General features: G+C 44.8%; 1 protein-coding gene across 1 annotated transcript; it reads right to left on the bottom strand.

The window, feature by feature from the left end:
• Positions 1-2,488: 2,488 nt before the first annotated feature.
• On the bottom strand, positions 2,489-11,513 carry wdr75 (WD repeat domain 75). Its single transcript, XM_037489338.2, has 21 exons — positions 11,397-11,513; positions 11,076-11,205; positions 10,254-10,319; positions 9,859-9,958; positions 9,310-9,434; positions 9,081-9,151; positions 8,742-8,858; positions 8,261-8,349; positions 7,980-8,138; positions 7,703-7,759; positions 7,383-7,498; positions 7,051-7,226; positions 6,763-6,920; positions 6,037-6,217; positions 5,001-5,095; positions 4,832-4,927; positions 4,504-4,673; positions 4,269-4,328; positions 4,030-4,176; positions 3,850-3,941; positions 2,489-3,706 (listed from the first exon to the last, which is right to left on the bottom strand). Exons 1-21 carry the CDS (start codon positions 11,480-11,482, stop codon positions 3,490-3,492), a joined length of 2,508 nt encoding a protein of 835 aa, XP_037345235.2. The 5' UTR covers positions 11,483-11,513; the 3' UTR covers positions 2,489-3,489.
• Between the last annotated feature and the right edge of the window lie 2,378 nt (positions 11,514-13,891).

Genomic DNA, 13,891 nt, shown 5'->3' with positions numbered 1-13,891 from the left:
ATTTTTTTTACATGGATTTTTATTTTTGTTCAACCAATTCCAGCAGACAAGTGTGTTGTGTTGTGGATTCCAGCCTGAGAATCTATGAGAATTGAGGTTGGATTCAAAAGCATCAACAGGTGTGTGGTGGAACAGTGCAGGGAGATAGCAGGAAGGCTGAAGTGTGGAGGATCCTCAGTTCAAACCTGCTCTCTCAGAAGGAGGGTTTGGTTGCAGTCAGGGCTTCAAACTGTAAACTTTGAAAGAGTTTTGAGGTTTAGTAAACAATCCCAAGGTCTAATATGAGAAACGGACACAATGAGGCATGTGCTTGAATAGCACAGGGGAACAACTGAAGGGCTGCAGGCTCCAACCTGCTGTCTGAGGTTGTGGGTTCATGCCCCTTCATGCAGACATCACTGCTGCTTTGAAACAGTTTTGAGGTTTGAGTAGCAGTCTCAAGGTTAAATACGAGAAACAAAATTTGAATTGGTGCATGGTGAGGTAGTGCAGCACAAGAGCTGAGGAGCTACTGTCCTTACGCTATAGGTTGTGGGTTCAAGCCCAGTCTTGGGTTTGAGCCTTTGGCTTTACTTCAGGTTTGAGTAGCAATCTCAAGGTTAAATACAACAAACAAAGGGTTGGTTAGTGTGTGGTGAAGTAGCACATCGGAAGAGCTGCTGACATAAGCTCCTGCACTGCACTTGAAGGTTGTGGGTTCAAGCCCAGATGTTGAAATAGCATTTAAAAAGAGTTTTAAAGTTTAACTCACATGCTCATGGTTAAATAGGAGAATCAAAGTTGCCAAAATGTGACCAGGACTGGTAGTGTAGGGGTGCAAGAAGGAGCCGAAAGCCTCTGTAAGCGCCGCCAGTGGGTTCAAATCCCGCTCCTGCCAAGTCTTGAGCGCACTACCGCGGAGGTAGTAGTGGGGGCATTGTCCCCACTGGTTGTTTCAGAGAAGTGAACCCTGGCGGTTATGCAGAAACACAAGGCGCGTTCACTTGAGTTATGATGGCATTGTCAAGAATGATGAAGAATCTTTTGCTAATGAATTGAATTTGATGTTAATTGCTTTAGCCTTTTAGCACTTATTAGCCATGCTACGTAGCCTATAGGGTTCCACCTTTTTGACGGGAGAGAAGGCCAGTCAGTAAAGATGAGCAGATGTGTCTCATTCAGTGGTCACACTGACATGAAACTTATTACAGCCTCTGAGGGCATTTTTCAAGACAATCACATGTTTGTCTACTTCAGGGCATCCTGTGCACAACCTTAAACTGACAGTCTGGCACAGGGTGTAGATTTGTTTACCCTTTTTAGTGCATCCACCCTCCAATTCTCTGTTACATTCAAATTCAACTCACTTGTGCCTTTACCAATGCAGGAAGGATGAATAGCATGGTTGATCCTCCAAGATGCACCAATCCATCTCTGGGGCAATATCCCATTATGATTTTTTATAAATGTCAGTTACCCAAAACTAAAAAAGGATTTAGGAAGAGCCACCATGTCCCCTTGAACCCAGATAAGGTTTAAAGTACAGAAATTTAGGGCATTTGGCATTAGTGACAGGGACGTGTAGGTTGCTCCATCTAAGATCATTCCAGTCATGTCATGGGAAAAAAATATTGTGAAAAAAGTCAAAATATGTAGGGTCAAAAAATGTCACAGAAAAGATTTTTTTTAAATAATACGTAAAAAATTATTATAAAAAATATATGTAAGGTCAATATATATAATATTATATATACTATTAGGGCCGGGACTCGATTAAAAATATTAATCTAATTAGAGGCTTTGTAATTAATTAATCAAAATTAATTGCATTTTAATTGCATAAATATTTGACCTGAGAACAGTGAGAAGTAATTTTTTCACATGGATTTTTATTTTTGTTCAACCAATTCCAGCAGACAAGTGTAGAAATAGCATATTTAGAAATATAGTACTTTCAGAAATTCAGGTAGCCTATAGGTAAGTAGACCTTCTGTAAACTAGGTTTTTTTAAGTAGACCAATACTTTCAAGTACATTCAGAACATTGGTTATTTTTTCAGACGTGGACTTAGTTACCCTGGTCCTTAAACCAGTCATCTGGTGCAGTGTGGGTTGGGTGTGGGTCCTTGTACGTCCACGCTAGCTGCTAATTGTGTTGCGTTGAGGTGATACTTGAGGCTCGATGTGAATTCCTTGTTGCACAGCTTGCACACAACCACGCTCTTATCGACGCTTCCATCCGTGTGTTTATTATAAGATTTCCCATTCACGGGGCCACCCGACACGGTCTCGTCAGCTTCTTGGTTCATGTTCACTGTGGTTTGTTGTTGTCTGAAGTCATGGACGCTAGTTGGTGCTCCAGTATAATCGGTCCCCCCGAAACTCATCCAGTGAGAAACGTTCCGCGGTGCAAAAAATACGTGTAAAAATGCGTAAAAAATGTTTGTGAATTAAGATTAATTACACAAAAATTAACATTGTAATTCATTAATCGTAATTAACGCGCTAAAGTCCCGGCCCTAATTATAACCCATGAGTTACATTTTACTTTAAATGCATCAGTGGTGGACAAAGACTGTCCACATGAACATGAACTCAATGTAAACTAGATCACTTTGATTTTTCAGAATTAACCAAATTAACCACAAAGAATCAAAAGGTCAATGAACGGGATTTTTCTGCTTTACAATCTGAGTTCACATAAGTGACAGATAAGCTCTGAGGATCCAATGATGTTCAAGCTCAACGTCTAACAGATCATAAGCACAAAGACTTCCTCTGTAGGGAAGGCTGACCTCGAGAGAGGAAGGAACAGGGAAAAGCTGAAATGAAAACGTGCCGCCTTACGAAACGCTGACCTCTTCCTTCAGAGGCCGCTTGCTCAGGACTTTGAGGTTTGCCTCAGACTTTACAGCATCGTGACGTTTAAAATAAATGTGTTAGATAAAAGTACAAGCAAAGATTGAGGAAAAGCTGGTTTATTACATTTATAAAAAGGTGTATGCATACAAAGCAGCCATTTAACCAAAGGGAATCTATATGTACAGCTGCATCCCAAAGGGAGTCAGGTTCACTCAAGAGTCCAAACTGCTGATGAATGCAGACGTCTGACAGAGCTGCTGTGAGTCAGTCTATGAAGGGTCATGTTGGTGGCCCCCCCTACAACTGCAGCTAAATACACAGATCACATGCTATTACATAAAACAACACGCTAAAAACTGTTGTGTATGTTTATCAACTAACATACGTCACTGTGTGTGGAAAGACCTGCTGGTTTACACCAGATTCCAACCTCCTCCGTTCAGGGAGAATTTATGACCAATTGCTGCCAAAAGGAGCAGAAACTTGTGCAATCAAATGTTTTCTGTGGTGCGATTGCAAGGAGACGCGTTTAAACGTGGACATCGTTTTGTTCTTTCCAAGGAATCCATTCTGATGATTTGTGTGGAGATCAAAATGAATAAAAACTAACGTTTCATATCTGTGTGAATGTCTTCTTCCACGCTGGTGTTCAGGAGCGCAGGAGGCCTGAGAGCCAGCTGTGGTCCAGTTTCTTCACCCGCCTCAGTTCTCTCAGCTGGGCTTTTGAGAGAGCGGGGGCTGCTGGCTCAGCCGACGGACCATGTGACCCGTGCCCCGGTCTCGAGGCGCTGGAGTGCATTTCTCCATCCGAATCCTCTTCCTCTTTCTCACTCTCCATTTCCTCCTCTGCGTGTTTACTTTCCTCGCTGAGGACACAAAGAACGTGATGAGCCCACATTCCCCTGAAGCTGCTGAGTCATGAATTCCATCAGCAATTGTTCCCTCATGTCGAGACGTCCACATGAGGGCCTCATGGCAGCAGAGTTTAAGGAACACTAGGTTTACTGACCTGACGTCGCCAACAGAGACAAGCAGAGACTTGACGAAGATGGAGCAGAGGAAGGCGGTGGAGGGCAGGACGTGGGGGGGGGTCCGCAGCAGCTGGCGACAAAACAAACACACAATTTAACAGGCCGACAACAAAAGACAAAACTCAAGATATCTGGAAATCAAGAAGTCCACCACGGACCTCTCTGATGGCCCCGGAGCCCTGAGGCAGAGGAGGCCTCTCCAACGCCTCGCCGCTCACAGCGTCTCCTCCTCCTCCTCCTCCTTTCTGGTGCCTCCCCAGCAGCAGGTAGAACGGCGTCATGGCAACGCTGTCATCCATCACAAGCTTGAAAAGGGGGAACAAAGCGACAGTTATGAAGAGCATCTAAACTCTTCCCCGTTCCACCTGTTGGGGGTGTGGTCTCAGGTGGGCTGTACCTGTTTGCTGGACGCCATCAGTTTGTCCTCCTCCGCCTTCGTGCTGAATGTCATGAGGTCCTGTAGAGAAGCGAGCACATCAGCAAATACTAAACAATAGGTTCAACCCAACCAAATCATGATCCAAAAGAGGAGAAGGCCTCACTAGCAGATCAGTAAAAAGACCCTTTGAGAAAGAGCTACTGTGTGTGAGCGGCTGGAGGAGAGAACATCAAGTAAAGAAGGTCCTGTGTACCATGCACTCAGTGAGGAAGTACAGCTGGGAGCGGTTGAGCCACTGGCTGCTCTCCTCACAGCTCTCCAGCATCTCCTCCCTCGGGGCAAAGACGGCGTGCGTGACCTTCCCCGAGCACACGGCCTTCTGGGAAAACAGGGGCCGGGGCTCGCTGGGCTTAAACACAAACACTGAGAATACAAACCGTAGTGTTACATTCTGCCTCCCAATAGAAAACAGTTATTCTCCCTGAACCAATCACTCCTCCTGTTGCTAGGTAACCTTTAGTCATTTTACTCCTGTCCTACAACTACTGAAGAACTGTGTGATGTTGGTGTGGAATGCCTACAGTCGGTGGCTCCAGCGTGGCAGCAGAAGGCTGCGATGTTCTCGGTGAGGGGGTCACTCAGCAGCAGGCTGATGTCCATGGAGGTGCTCCACTCCACTGAGGACACAGGAGCAGAATTAGAGGTGTACTAAACAACGAGTCTTTGTTTCTCCTCAAGGTGAACACCTACACGAGCAGGTGAGGAGGTTCCAGCAGCACAGCAGGTGGTCCTCGGTGGTTCCCAGAAGGTACTTTGAACAGCTTAGTCGCCCAAAGCAAAGATTCCTGGTGGGGGATAAATAAAGAAAAAAGGATATTATGAAGAATCAAGTTTCTCAGACCTACACATATTTCACAGGATTAGTCAGATGTTTCTGCTTCGGTCCGAACACCCAAGAAGTCAAGAAGAGACTTTAAAGTTGGTCCGACGTTTGTTTCTCGATAAGCGGAACACGTTTTGGGGTAAATTGTGCTTTGGCACAGAAAAAAGGAAGAAAAAAAAAGAAACAGCTGACCCTTCACATTTTCCCCCACAAACTTTCAAGTCTCGTTACGCTCAAATTCCCATTGAGCTGCCAAAGTGTGCAAAGAAACCGTGTTCTTTAGAATCTGTTCCTGTCAAAGAGCTCTGGACTGAGTTCTGACTCAAGACGCTTTCAGTTTGTTCTGCCAGGATCCTCAAGGCTGACTCAGTGCTTTTCTCTTGGAATATTTAAAACCCACTTATGGAAGTAGTCGTGTCCTCAGTGACCCGAGGGCCCCTTCTTGAGGGGCGGGGAGGGAGGGGGGGGGCATTGCAGGACTCATTTGTTGTCGCTCTGGACTTCTGCCAGTGGGCTTAAAGAGATCCTTCAAGTGCTTAAAAAGGAGCCTCAGCAGCCCAACCAAAATCTAGTAACGGTCTCTATGTACATTGGCACTTCTCTCTTAAGGGGGGGGGGGGGGGGGGGGGCTCCAATAACACCAGAACAAGTAGACAAGAGGGTTTGAAAAGATTTAACAAGAAAGTCGCAAAGTTGGCAAAAAAAAACAACCCTCAGCGAAAGGATAAAAAGTTGTCTGAGATCAACGCTGACTGGTTAAAACAAACACGTTAGGGTTACACAGCCCCCCCCCATGCACATAACCCATTTGACAAAAACCAACACCTTCACGTCTCTAAACATTGGGCGTTTACCCAGCAGGGTGGAGCAGCTCCTTACTACAAACAAGGCAGCGGTGGTCACCTGATGGCTTTGGGCGGCTGGGACAGAGTAGTCAGGAGCTCCCAGGAAGCCGGGCTCCACACAGTCACCACCTCCTGGAAGCTGAGGGCCAGCAGAGAGCCGTCGGCCGAGAAGCAGCAGCACTGTGGCACCAGGCCGCGGTAAGAGCCCACGAAGTCACATGACCAGGAAGGACCTCCGTCTGCAAGCAAAGAAAAGCTCTCACTGTGGATCTCTGCATCGTAACCCGAAATATGAATGTTATATACAGGTGAAACCAAGTTAGAATATCGTGTAACAGCTCATTACTTTCAGTAATTCAACTTAAAAAGGTGAATTATGTATAATTAATATATATATATATATATTATATCCATAATCCAAATTATATCAAATAAAGGCTTGAAATATCTCACTTTGCATGTAATGACTATATAATATATTAGTTTCACCTTTTAAATTGAATTACTGAAAGCAAGGAGCTTTTGCACGATATTCTAACTTTGAGTTCCACCTGTATTCATTATTTTAGCGACAACCTGTATTTTGCAGGTTTCAGGTGTTCCAACATTGTGCTTTAACAGCGTAGTAAAGAATTTCAAAAGGGCTTCAGTTAGAGACAACAGGTCCCACAGAGCTTTGAGGGCCCTCAGGTGAGGGCCGAGACGTGAACATTCTTCAGTGAAGATGAAAAATGTGAAGCCCTGCAGCGGGGGGGGGGGGGGGGGGGGGGGGGGGGGGATTTACCCTCGGCGGGGGCTGACGGGGGCAGCTGCCAGGCTTTGAAGTGTCCGTCGGCGCTGGCGGAGATCAGCGTGGGGGTCTGACTGGCGGCGGCCGGGCAGAAGCACATGGCCGTAATCCGGGACTCGTGTGGGGCCGAGACGGTCGTGTTCAGCACAAAACTGCATGTGATAGACGGGTCACAGGGTGGAGGTAAGGGGGGGGGAGCTGTTAACTGTCCATTATTCACAAAGCTTTAAAAAACTAGAAAACCAGTTGAACCAGACCTGTGGACCCTTTGCACGCATGTACCTCTGAGTTTGCTCGTCAAAAGCCCACAGCTTCAGGTTGAGCTCCAGCTCGGCAGCGTTCCGGTTTCGCTCTTCCACCGTCGCCATCCAGCTGCCGGAGGCGTCGGAGGACACTTTAACCACCTTAAACTGCTGCAGGCCCAGCTGATGAATGTGTTCCTGCTGCACGATGTCCAGCTGAGCAAAGAAAGCAGAAGACACGCTTTAGTTAAACAGGAGCGGTTTGCAATGAAAACACCTCGTCTGAAAGCACTCGTATCCTTGCCAATGACATTTAAATTGACTGTGGAACATTCTATGGTCGACCGTGTGTTTACGGAGCAGAATGCTTACGTTGTACAGAAGTTTGTCTCTCTGGAGGGAGTAAAACTGCAGGTGGCCTGGTTTCCCGTTCAGAACCAAGGATTTGCTGCGTGGGTCCACCATCAGGTCGGTCTCAACACTTTCTCCTGCACAAAGAAGAAAACTTTACTTCTGCACTGATCCAGAAAACGAAATGAGGTTTTCTACAATAATCACTGGAAATAATGTACCACTGAAATTGAGATACTTTATTTCTTCCTTAGAAGCAAGATGGTTTCAAAGATTCCACGTTTATTAGACTTTTGGATTATTATGACCCCATACAGCGTGTTCATGAGGCGTGTGCTCACCTGTGACCAAGCCCTGAATGACAGCAGACACTTTAAAACCTTGGATGAGGTTAATCTCTAAAAACAAGAAGAGACAAAAACACGTTACCAAAGCCTTCCTTCCACACTGAATAGCAGAAGTAACTCCATTTTTTAACTTCACTTTCTCAACCAAGAGCTCTTTGCATTAGAATTGACACATTTTGCTCCATAGTTCAAATCAGGTCACTACTATTGTGCAATAATGAAATAAATGCTGGATCAGAGGTGTTAAATGCAAAATGATATCCACTCTTACTGTTGTCACTGTGTGAGGTGGAGAACAGCGCTCCGTCAGGTGACACGCCGATGTGTGTGATGGCGGAACCCAAGCGAGGCAGGAAGTCCCGCTGGCTCACGTCGCTGTAGCGCCACAGGACGAGAACCGACTCCACGCCGCCGCTCAACAGGTTGGTGCCTAGTGGACCAAAAGCCAACAGATAGAGAGGCAGGAACAGGACAGGGGGAGGGGTCTGAATCTTTAATATACCTTCATCAAGAGGGACAATCTGTGGTTTTAAAGCCAAATGATTTGTGTACCTTCCGGTGTGAAGCACATGGAGCTGACTGCATTGCTGTGCCAGTGCATGGTGGAGTACGTGTACTCTTTCTTGTGGTTGAAGTTTCTCCTGAAAAAGGATACAAAGTAATGTGAGAATTCCAAGATGTCAGCACTTCATATTTCCTATAAGACATTTAGCTTAAACATAAAATCAGCATTCCAGAGATAGTGACCTCTGACCACAAAACTTAACCAGTTCTTTAAGGCCAGGAAAAGGTTTGGGCCAAAAATGTATGTTTCACTTTAAAAACATTATTGCAAAAAAGATGGTGGCGAACAAATGCTGAACTCAAGGGTCCCATTACAGTGTTTACATCAACTTCTTCTATGCAGCCTTTGCCACATTCATGCACAACACCAACCTGCATCGGCCTTAAAGAGGTTTCCCAACAGTGAAGAATGCCCCCAATCACACTACTTCTGAAGAGAAGCCGCTCCAAGGCCTTCGTCACCACTCACCACAGGCGGATTTTTCCATCTTCGTGTCCGGTGGCGATGCAGTCATCTTTTGGGTGAGCGGCAACACACATGAACGTGTTCTTGCCCCCTTTTTTGTTGTCTTTTTTGAGGAAAAACCTGCGCACAACCACACAAAGACAGGACCACAGAGTCATTGAACATCATCATGGCTTTGTAAGCAAATGTGGGTGTGAAAACATTTGCATTAAGATACATACTTATTAACTCTAAAGTGGTGAATGGTTTGTGGTTTTACGTGACACTTTGAGGTGATCATCAAATTCATTTTCCATCATCTATGGAACACTGTGTCCACACCTGGTAACCAAAGCATCTCACCTGTACGTCTTCGTCTTTTTGAAGAAGAAGACATCCAGATGCAAACCGTTAGCTGAAGCAACGTATTCCCCCTGTGAGAAAGGCAACTTCTGGTTATTAACACATCAACGCAGGAAGGATATGCATTTTAAAAACTGTTGGCGACAGTTTGAGGCGGGTGTTCCTAATCGTGGGAATAACTTGTTATTAAAGCCATCTGGTTTGTCATTTGGCGTATGTGTGTTTTTACCCCTCTGCCGAAGACGATGGCTGCCGGGTTGGAACTGACGTCACTGATAACAGCAGAAAGCTCTTGGGCCTTAACCACCTGATCTCCACTCTGCGGAAGACGCACTGCAACCAGCTGGAACGACTCTGGGCGCACGCACAAACACCAGCAAGCTTCACATTCCCAATCAGGGTACTACCCAAAGTCTGCTCCACACGTGTTAAAGAATCATTTGACATTTTCTGTGACTAGCGACTCGAAACGAACCCTGACCCCGAAAGATGCACATCTAGGTCTGACCCGATGACGTTCTGATGGAAACACATGGACGTCACCCATCTTCCCCCAGACTTCCTTTACAACCTATTCTACGGAACATCTCCCCTCAGCAAATTCTTTAGGCAGACTTTTTGCAAAAATGATAGTCACAGCTTGCTTGATTCTGCAGTCGGGTATTACTTCAGCATCAGGTTCTTGTTAAGAACTTGTAATACAATTATGTGCTTTTTTTTATTTTAAATCGAGCATCACTCAGATAAAGACCACAAAAGAGTAAAAGGTCAAACCTACCAGATCTTTTCTCACTTAACGTAGAGGTAACTATAAAGACGACCCCTTTGTGGAATGCAGAGGTGTGGATGGAGTAAATTGAGTATCCAATCTCGTATGTCTGAAAGAGATCAAACAGCTGTCACAAGTCTGTCGGGACATGAGAAAAAAACAACACAGGGTCTATGTGAAGAGCCTGTAGGTTCTTCTCATCCGGCCAGAGGGCACACATGCAGGAACTGTTAGGATTGCCCCTCTCCACCACAGGCACCTTGCTGTCTCTGCTGTGGAATAAACCTTGATCGTCTAGATCAGTGCATATGGTCAAAAAAAACATTCAGCAAGCTATAAAACACATGAAATCTGGTTGAGCCACACTGACTGGAGCAAAAAACAATACAAGTGTGAAGGTCTACCTTGATGAGGATGCCATCTGTGAAGTCCCAAAGGCGGACAGTGCCATCTAGTGAGCAAGAGTAGGCCTGCAACACAACAAATCCATTGTCACCAGAGAACTAAAATCCAATATCTAAATGTTCCGAACCAATAATCAGAAACCTTGTCCCCATTTCAGTAAAGTATTAACCAACAATATTGATGCTTTCGATTATGCACAAAAAAATGTATCCAACATATTGTTAAGGGGTCTCAATCGTATGTTTCCATTTAAGAGACACCCTGCTGGCATTATTATTTCCATGATTGTGTTCTTTAGAGATCCAACACAGAAATGGATCTTTTGAATCTTTTTATATGCAACAGAGGGAAAGCAACCAGACATGTTGTCGTTTCTGATGGGTTTTGTCAGCGGTCACTGAAGCAGGAAAAGCTGGAGGCCGTCTTGCAGAGGACTTTTTCCGTGAGGAATATATTCTCAACAATGCTATTGGTAGGTGTTACAAGTTCTATTGCATCTGTATTTATTGTGATATTTTGATGCATTGTCCAAAAACTATTTTTAAACTTATGGATTAATTTTAAATAAAATTATATGAGGAATTAGTGGATGAAAAATAAAGAATTGGCATTGATATCACCAAGTCATCTAGGAACCGATTGGTAAGTAGCACAAGTATACCCTGGCCCCAATAGATTAATATTAAAATAAATATGGAGCATGCACTCATTATGGTGTTCAGTCATCAAATAAATGACTGTAGTGGTTATACGTGAGCCGCTTTTAACACTAACGATACGTCCTGGATGCTGAAAGGTGAGCGGGAGGCACGCTGCGTTACCTGCAGGTGGTTGGAGGGTCTGAGCAGCACACCGGTCACCAGGTCGCTGTGTCCCCGCAGGTCGTGCACACACTCCTCCGTGGAGGTGCTGAACACTTTCACGGAGTGTCCGGAGGCGCACAGCAGCAACCTGCAGCAACACACACCGCAGCTTTTACACGTCTTTAACGACTACGATGGTTTTAACGTGAATGATACTGTGCTTAAATGCTAATGCTAGCTGCTAGCTGCTCACGCGCTGCGGCTAAAACAAACGTGTAGAACCGCCGCATCGTTTCCGTCCGAACAGCAAACGTCGTCGGACGGACAGCATTCGCTTACCTTGAATCGTTGGTTATGACAGGCTGCCTGTAGTTTATTTTACTGCCACCTCGGTGAACCACGCGGATGTCCCCGTGTTCGACCATGTTTTCACTCGATTCAACTTTAACCTCTGACGCGCTTCTTCTTCTTCTTTGTGATATTCTCTCTCTGAAGGTGATTCAGCGCCCCCCGCCGGACGGGAGCGGGATTGTTACCCTACAAACAGAATGACAAGTTGTGAACTTAATACAATAGAGACACGTTTTGCCAAATATTCGTATATTTTAGGGGCCTATATGAGATGTCAGCGGGGTGGGGGCTGGTCAGCAGTTAATCACATGTCTTTGGACTGTGGGAGAGAACCCATGCAGACACAAGGAGAACATCACTCCACACACAAAGGCCGCTATAAAATAATACTATTTAATGTTGGCATTTTTTTTATTTGACTGAAGATGAATACATTTATACATAGCGTTACAGTGGTACGATAGAGGGATAAAAACAGGGCTTCCTGGGGTTCTGTAATACACACTCTTTACCATATACACCACTCTTGAAGCATTTGTAATTAGAAATTTAATTATTTAAGAGCAGCAAATATAATCAAATTGACTTAAGTTGTTGCGTCATGGTTATTTAGTGAACTTCCAAATTGCTGTCTCAACAGACAACATTCACATAACATTAAGCAATTATAATTTAACCTTTTCTACATGGCCCTCCGAGTAAAGCAATTTTACCAATACAGACCATGGGGAACCTTTTGATTGTTCATTTCACACTTTTAATGATTAAAATAGTATACTATGGAACATTGGATGCTGTAAAACCCATTAACTAGTTAACTGCCATCAATCATTTCACATCTTTTAGTAAAGCCAGTTGTGTTGTACACCACTGCCCCCAAGTGACAAAAGCAAGCAAGATGTCAAATTATGTGACATCTTAACCCATCTAATGTGTATAACTTATCTTGGATGAATAAAGTTTAGAACGAACGTGCATTTAAGACAAAACACTTGGTCCAGTTAATGAATTTGAACGATAAAATGCAACAGTTTACAATCAATAAGAAAATAAATGGTCTGTTTAATACTCTTCTCCCTCTTCCTCATCCACTATCAGCTCCAACTTCCATCACAGTCCTCAAACTGGAGGGAGCGCTTGGGTTTGATGGTGGCAGGCCCGCATTCACATGGGTACCGAAGGCAGCAAGCCGTGGATTCGCCGTGGCCAGGGTCGCGTTTCACAGATTGATTAGAAGGAGTTGGTGATTTGTGACACCGTTAGCTGCTCGTGGTCAGCCCTCTCAGCAGAGACGATGGGGGCGTGGGTGGATACGGGGGTACGGGGTCAGGTCAACGCTCCGGGCGCCATCCAAACGAAGGGAAGCAGCGACGGAGGACAGAACCTGATGAAAGCTGTTCAGGTCAGAACCACACGTTACAACCACATAACACACATTATATTAATAATATAATAAAGGTCTAATAAAGGTTTTCTGTGGTGAACCTGGTCAAAAGCATCTGTGAGTCATCTCACACCTCAGTCGAGAGAATTAGATTGTTTGAAACGATCCAGTTTCATTGAACACTGGGCCGGAAAAATGGTGGTTAAAAGGGAGGCTTTTTTTAGGTTGAGAAACCGTTGACACGAACTTACTGAAGCAGTTGATGTGTGTGACCCTTTAGGTTGTGACTGACCCCTGACCCACACTCACTGACAGGAAATGACAACAGCTCTTGTATTGCTGGACGGACACTCGGTTTAATGTCTGTTGGGATTGTTTGTTATTTGTGATCAATTATGTTTTTACAAATGATTTTGTAGCAGGTGAGACACTGCCTTGTTATTGATTTATATTTATTATTATATATTTTGAGTTGTTGTGTGAAAGAAAGAACGTGTTAAAGATTGGAAGATGTTGGGGTGATTCTGCACAAATTCAGCCAAACGACTTCTCTAGTTCTGGCAGATTTATTTGTCAGGTCAGAGGTCAAGTGTCAGCGCTGCGTTTGAGAGGCAGACGTTCTGTCGACCAGAAGAACAACTGACTGACATCAGGAAGAACGTCATCATGTTGTTTAACCCCCCGCAACACAAGACCCAATCACATGTCTCCTCATTCATGTGCCATAAGGAACACAGCGTGAGGGTTCTGTGCTGCTTGGTGCGTCTCTAACTCTCATCCTCATCAGACCTGTGTCTGCCTGGTTGGCACTTTCTGCTTTGCCCTTTGACCTTTCACTCCTCAACCAGGACAAGTGACTCCCCAAAGGAGCACTATGAAGAGCTTTGGATCATCATGTGAGCCACAGTGGTGATAGTTTCCTTTTTAAAGGCACCCTTTGATCGGGTGAGTGATGTTGCAGCTGTGGACACAAGCATCAGATGTCTTCTTGAAAAGATGAGGGGAAGTAGAATATTCTACAGTCAACGTGTCAGTAAGCGAGCGACACTCTTCCTTCTCATCTTTCATCTTTAAACGAACTATAAAAGACAGCCATTGC

Source organism: Pungitius pungitius, chromosome 10, assembly GCF_949316345.1.
Source record: "Pungitius pungitius chromosome 10, fPunPun2.1, whole genome shotgun sequence".
NCBI classification, from domain to species: domain Eukaryota; kingdom Metazoa; phylum Chordata; class Actinopteri; order Perciformes; family Gasterosteidae; genus Pungitius; species Pungitius pungitius.
The sequence above is the reverse complement of the archived record's forward strand: the minus strand, read 5'-3'. Positions and strand labels throughout refer to the sequence as shown.

Bases quoted from the DNA above. Each gene is read 5' to 3' on its own strand.
- wdr75 (XM_037489338.2), bottom strand. From the start codon at position 11,482: ATGGTCGAACACGGGGACATCCGCGTGGTTCACCGAGGTGGCAGTAAA. The intron at 7,760-7,979 runs GTAAGAGTGGAT...TCTTGTTTTTAG, and splicing joins CACCTCACACAGTGACAACA to AGATTAACCTCATCCAAGGT. The intron at 6,218-6,762 runs GTAAATCCCCCC...CTTTGCTTGCAG, and splicing joins CCCGTCAGCCCCCGCCGAGG to ACGGAGGTCCTTCCTGGTCA.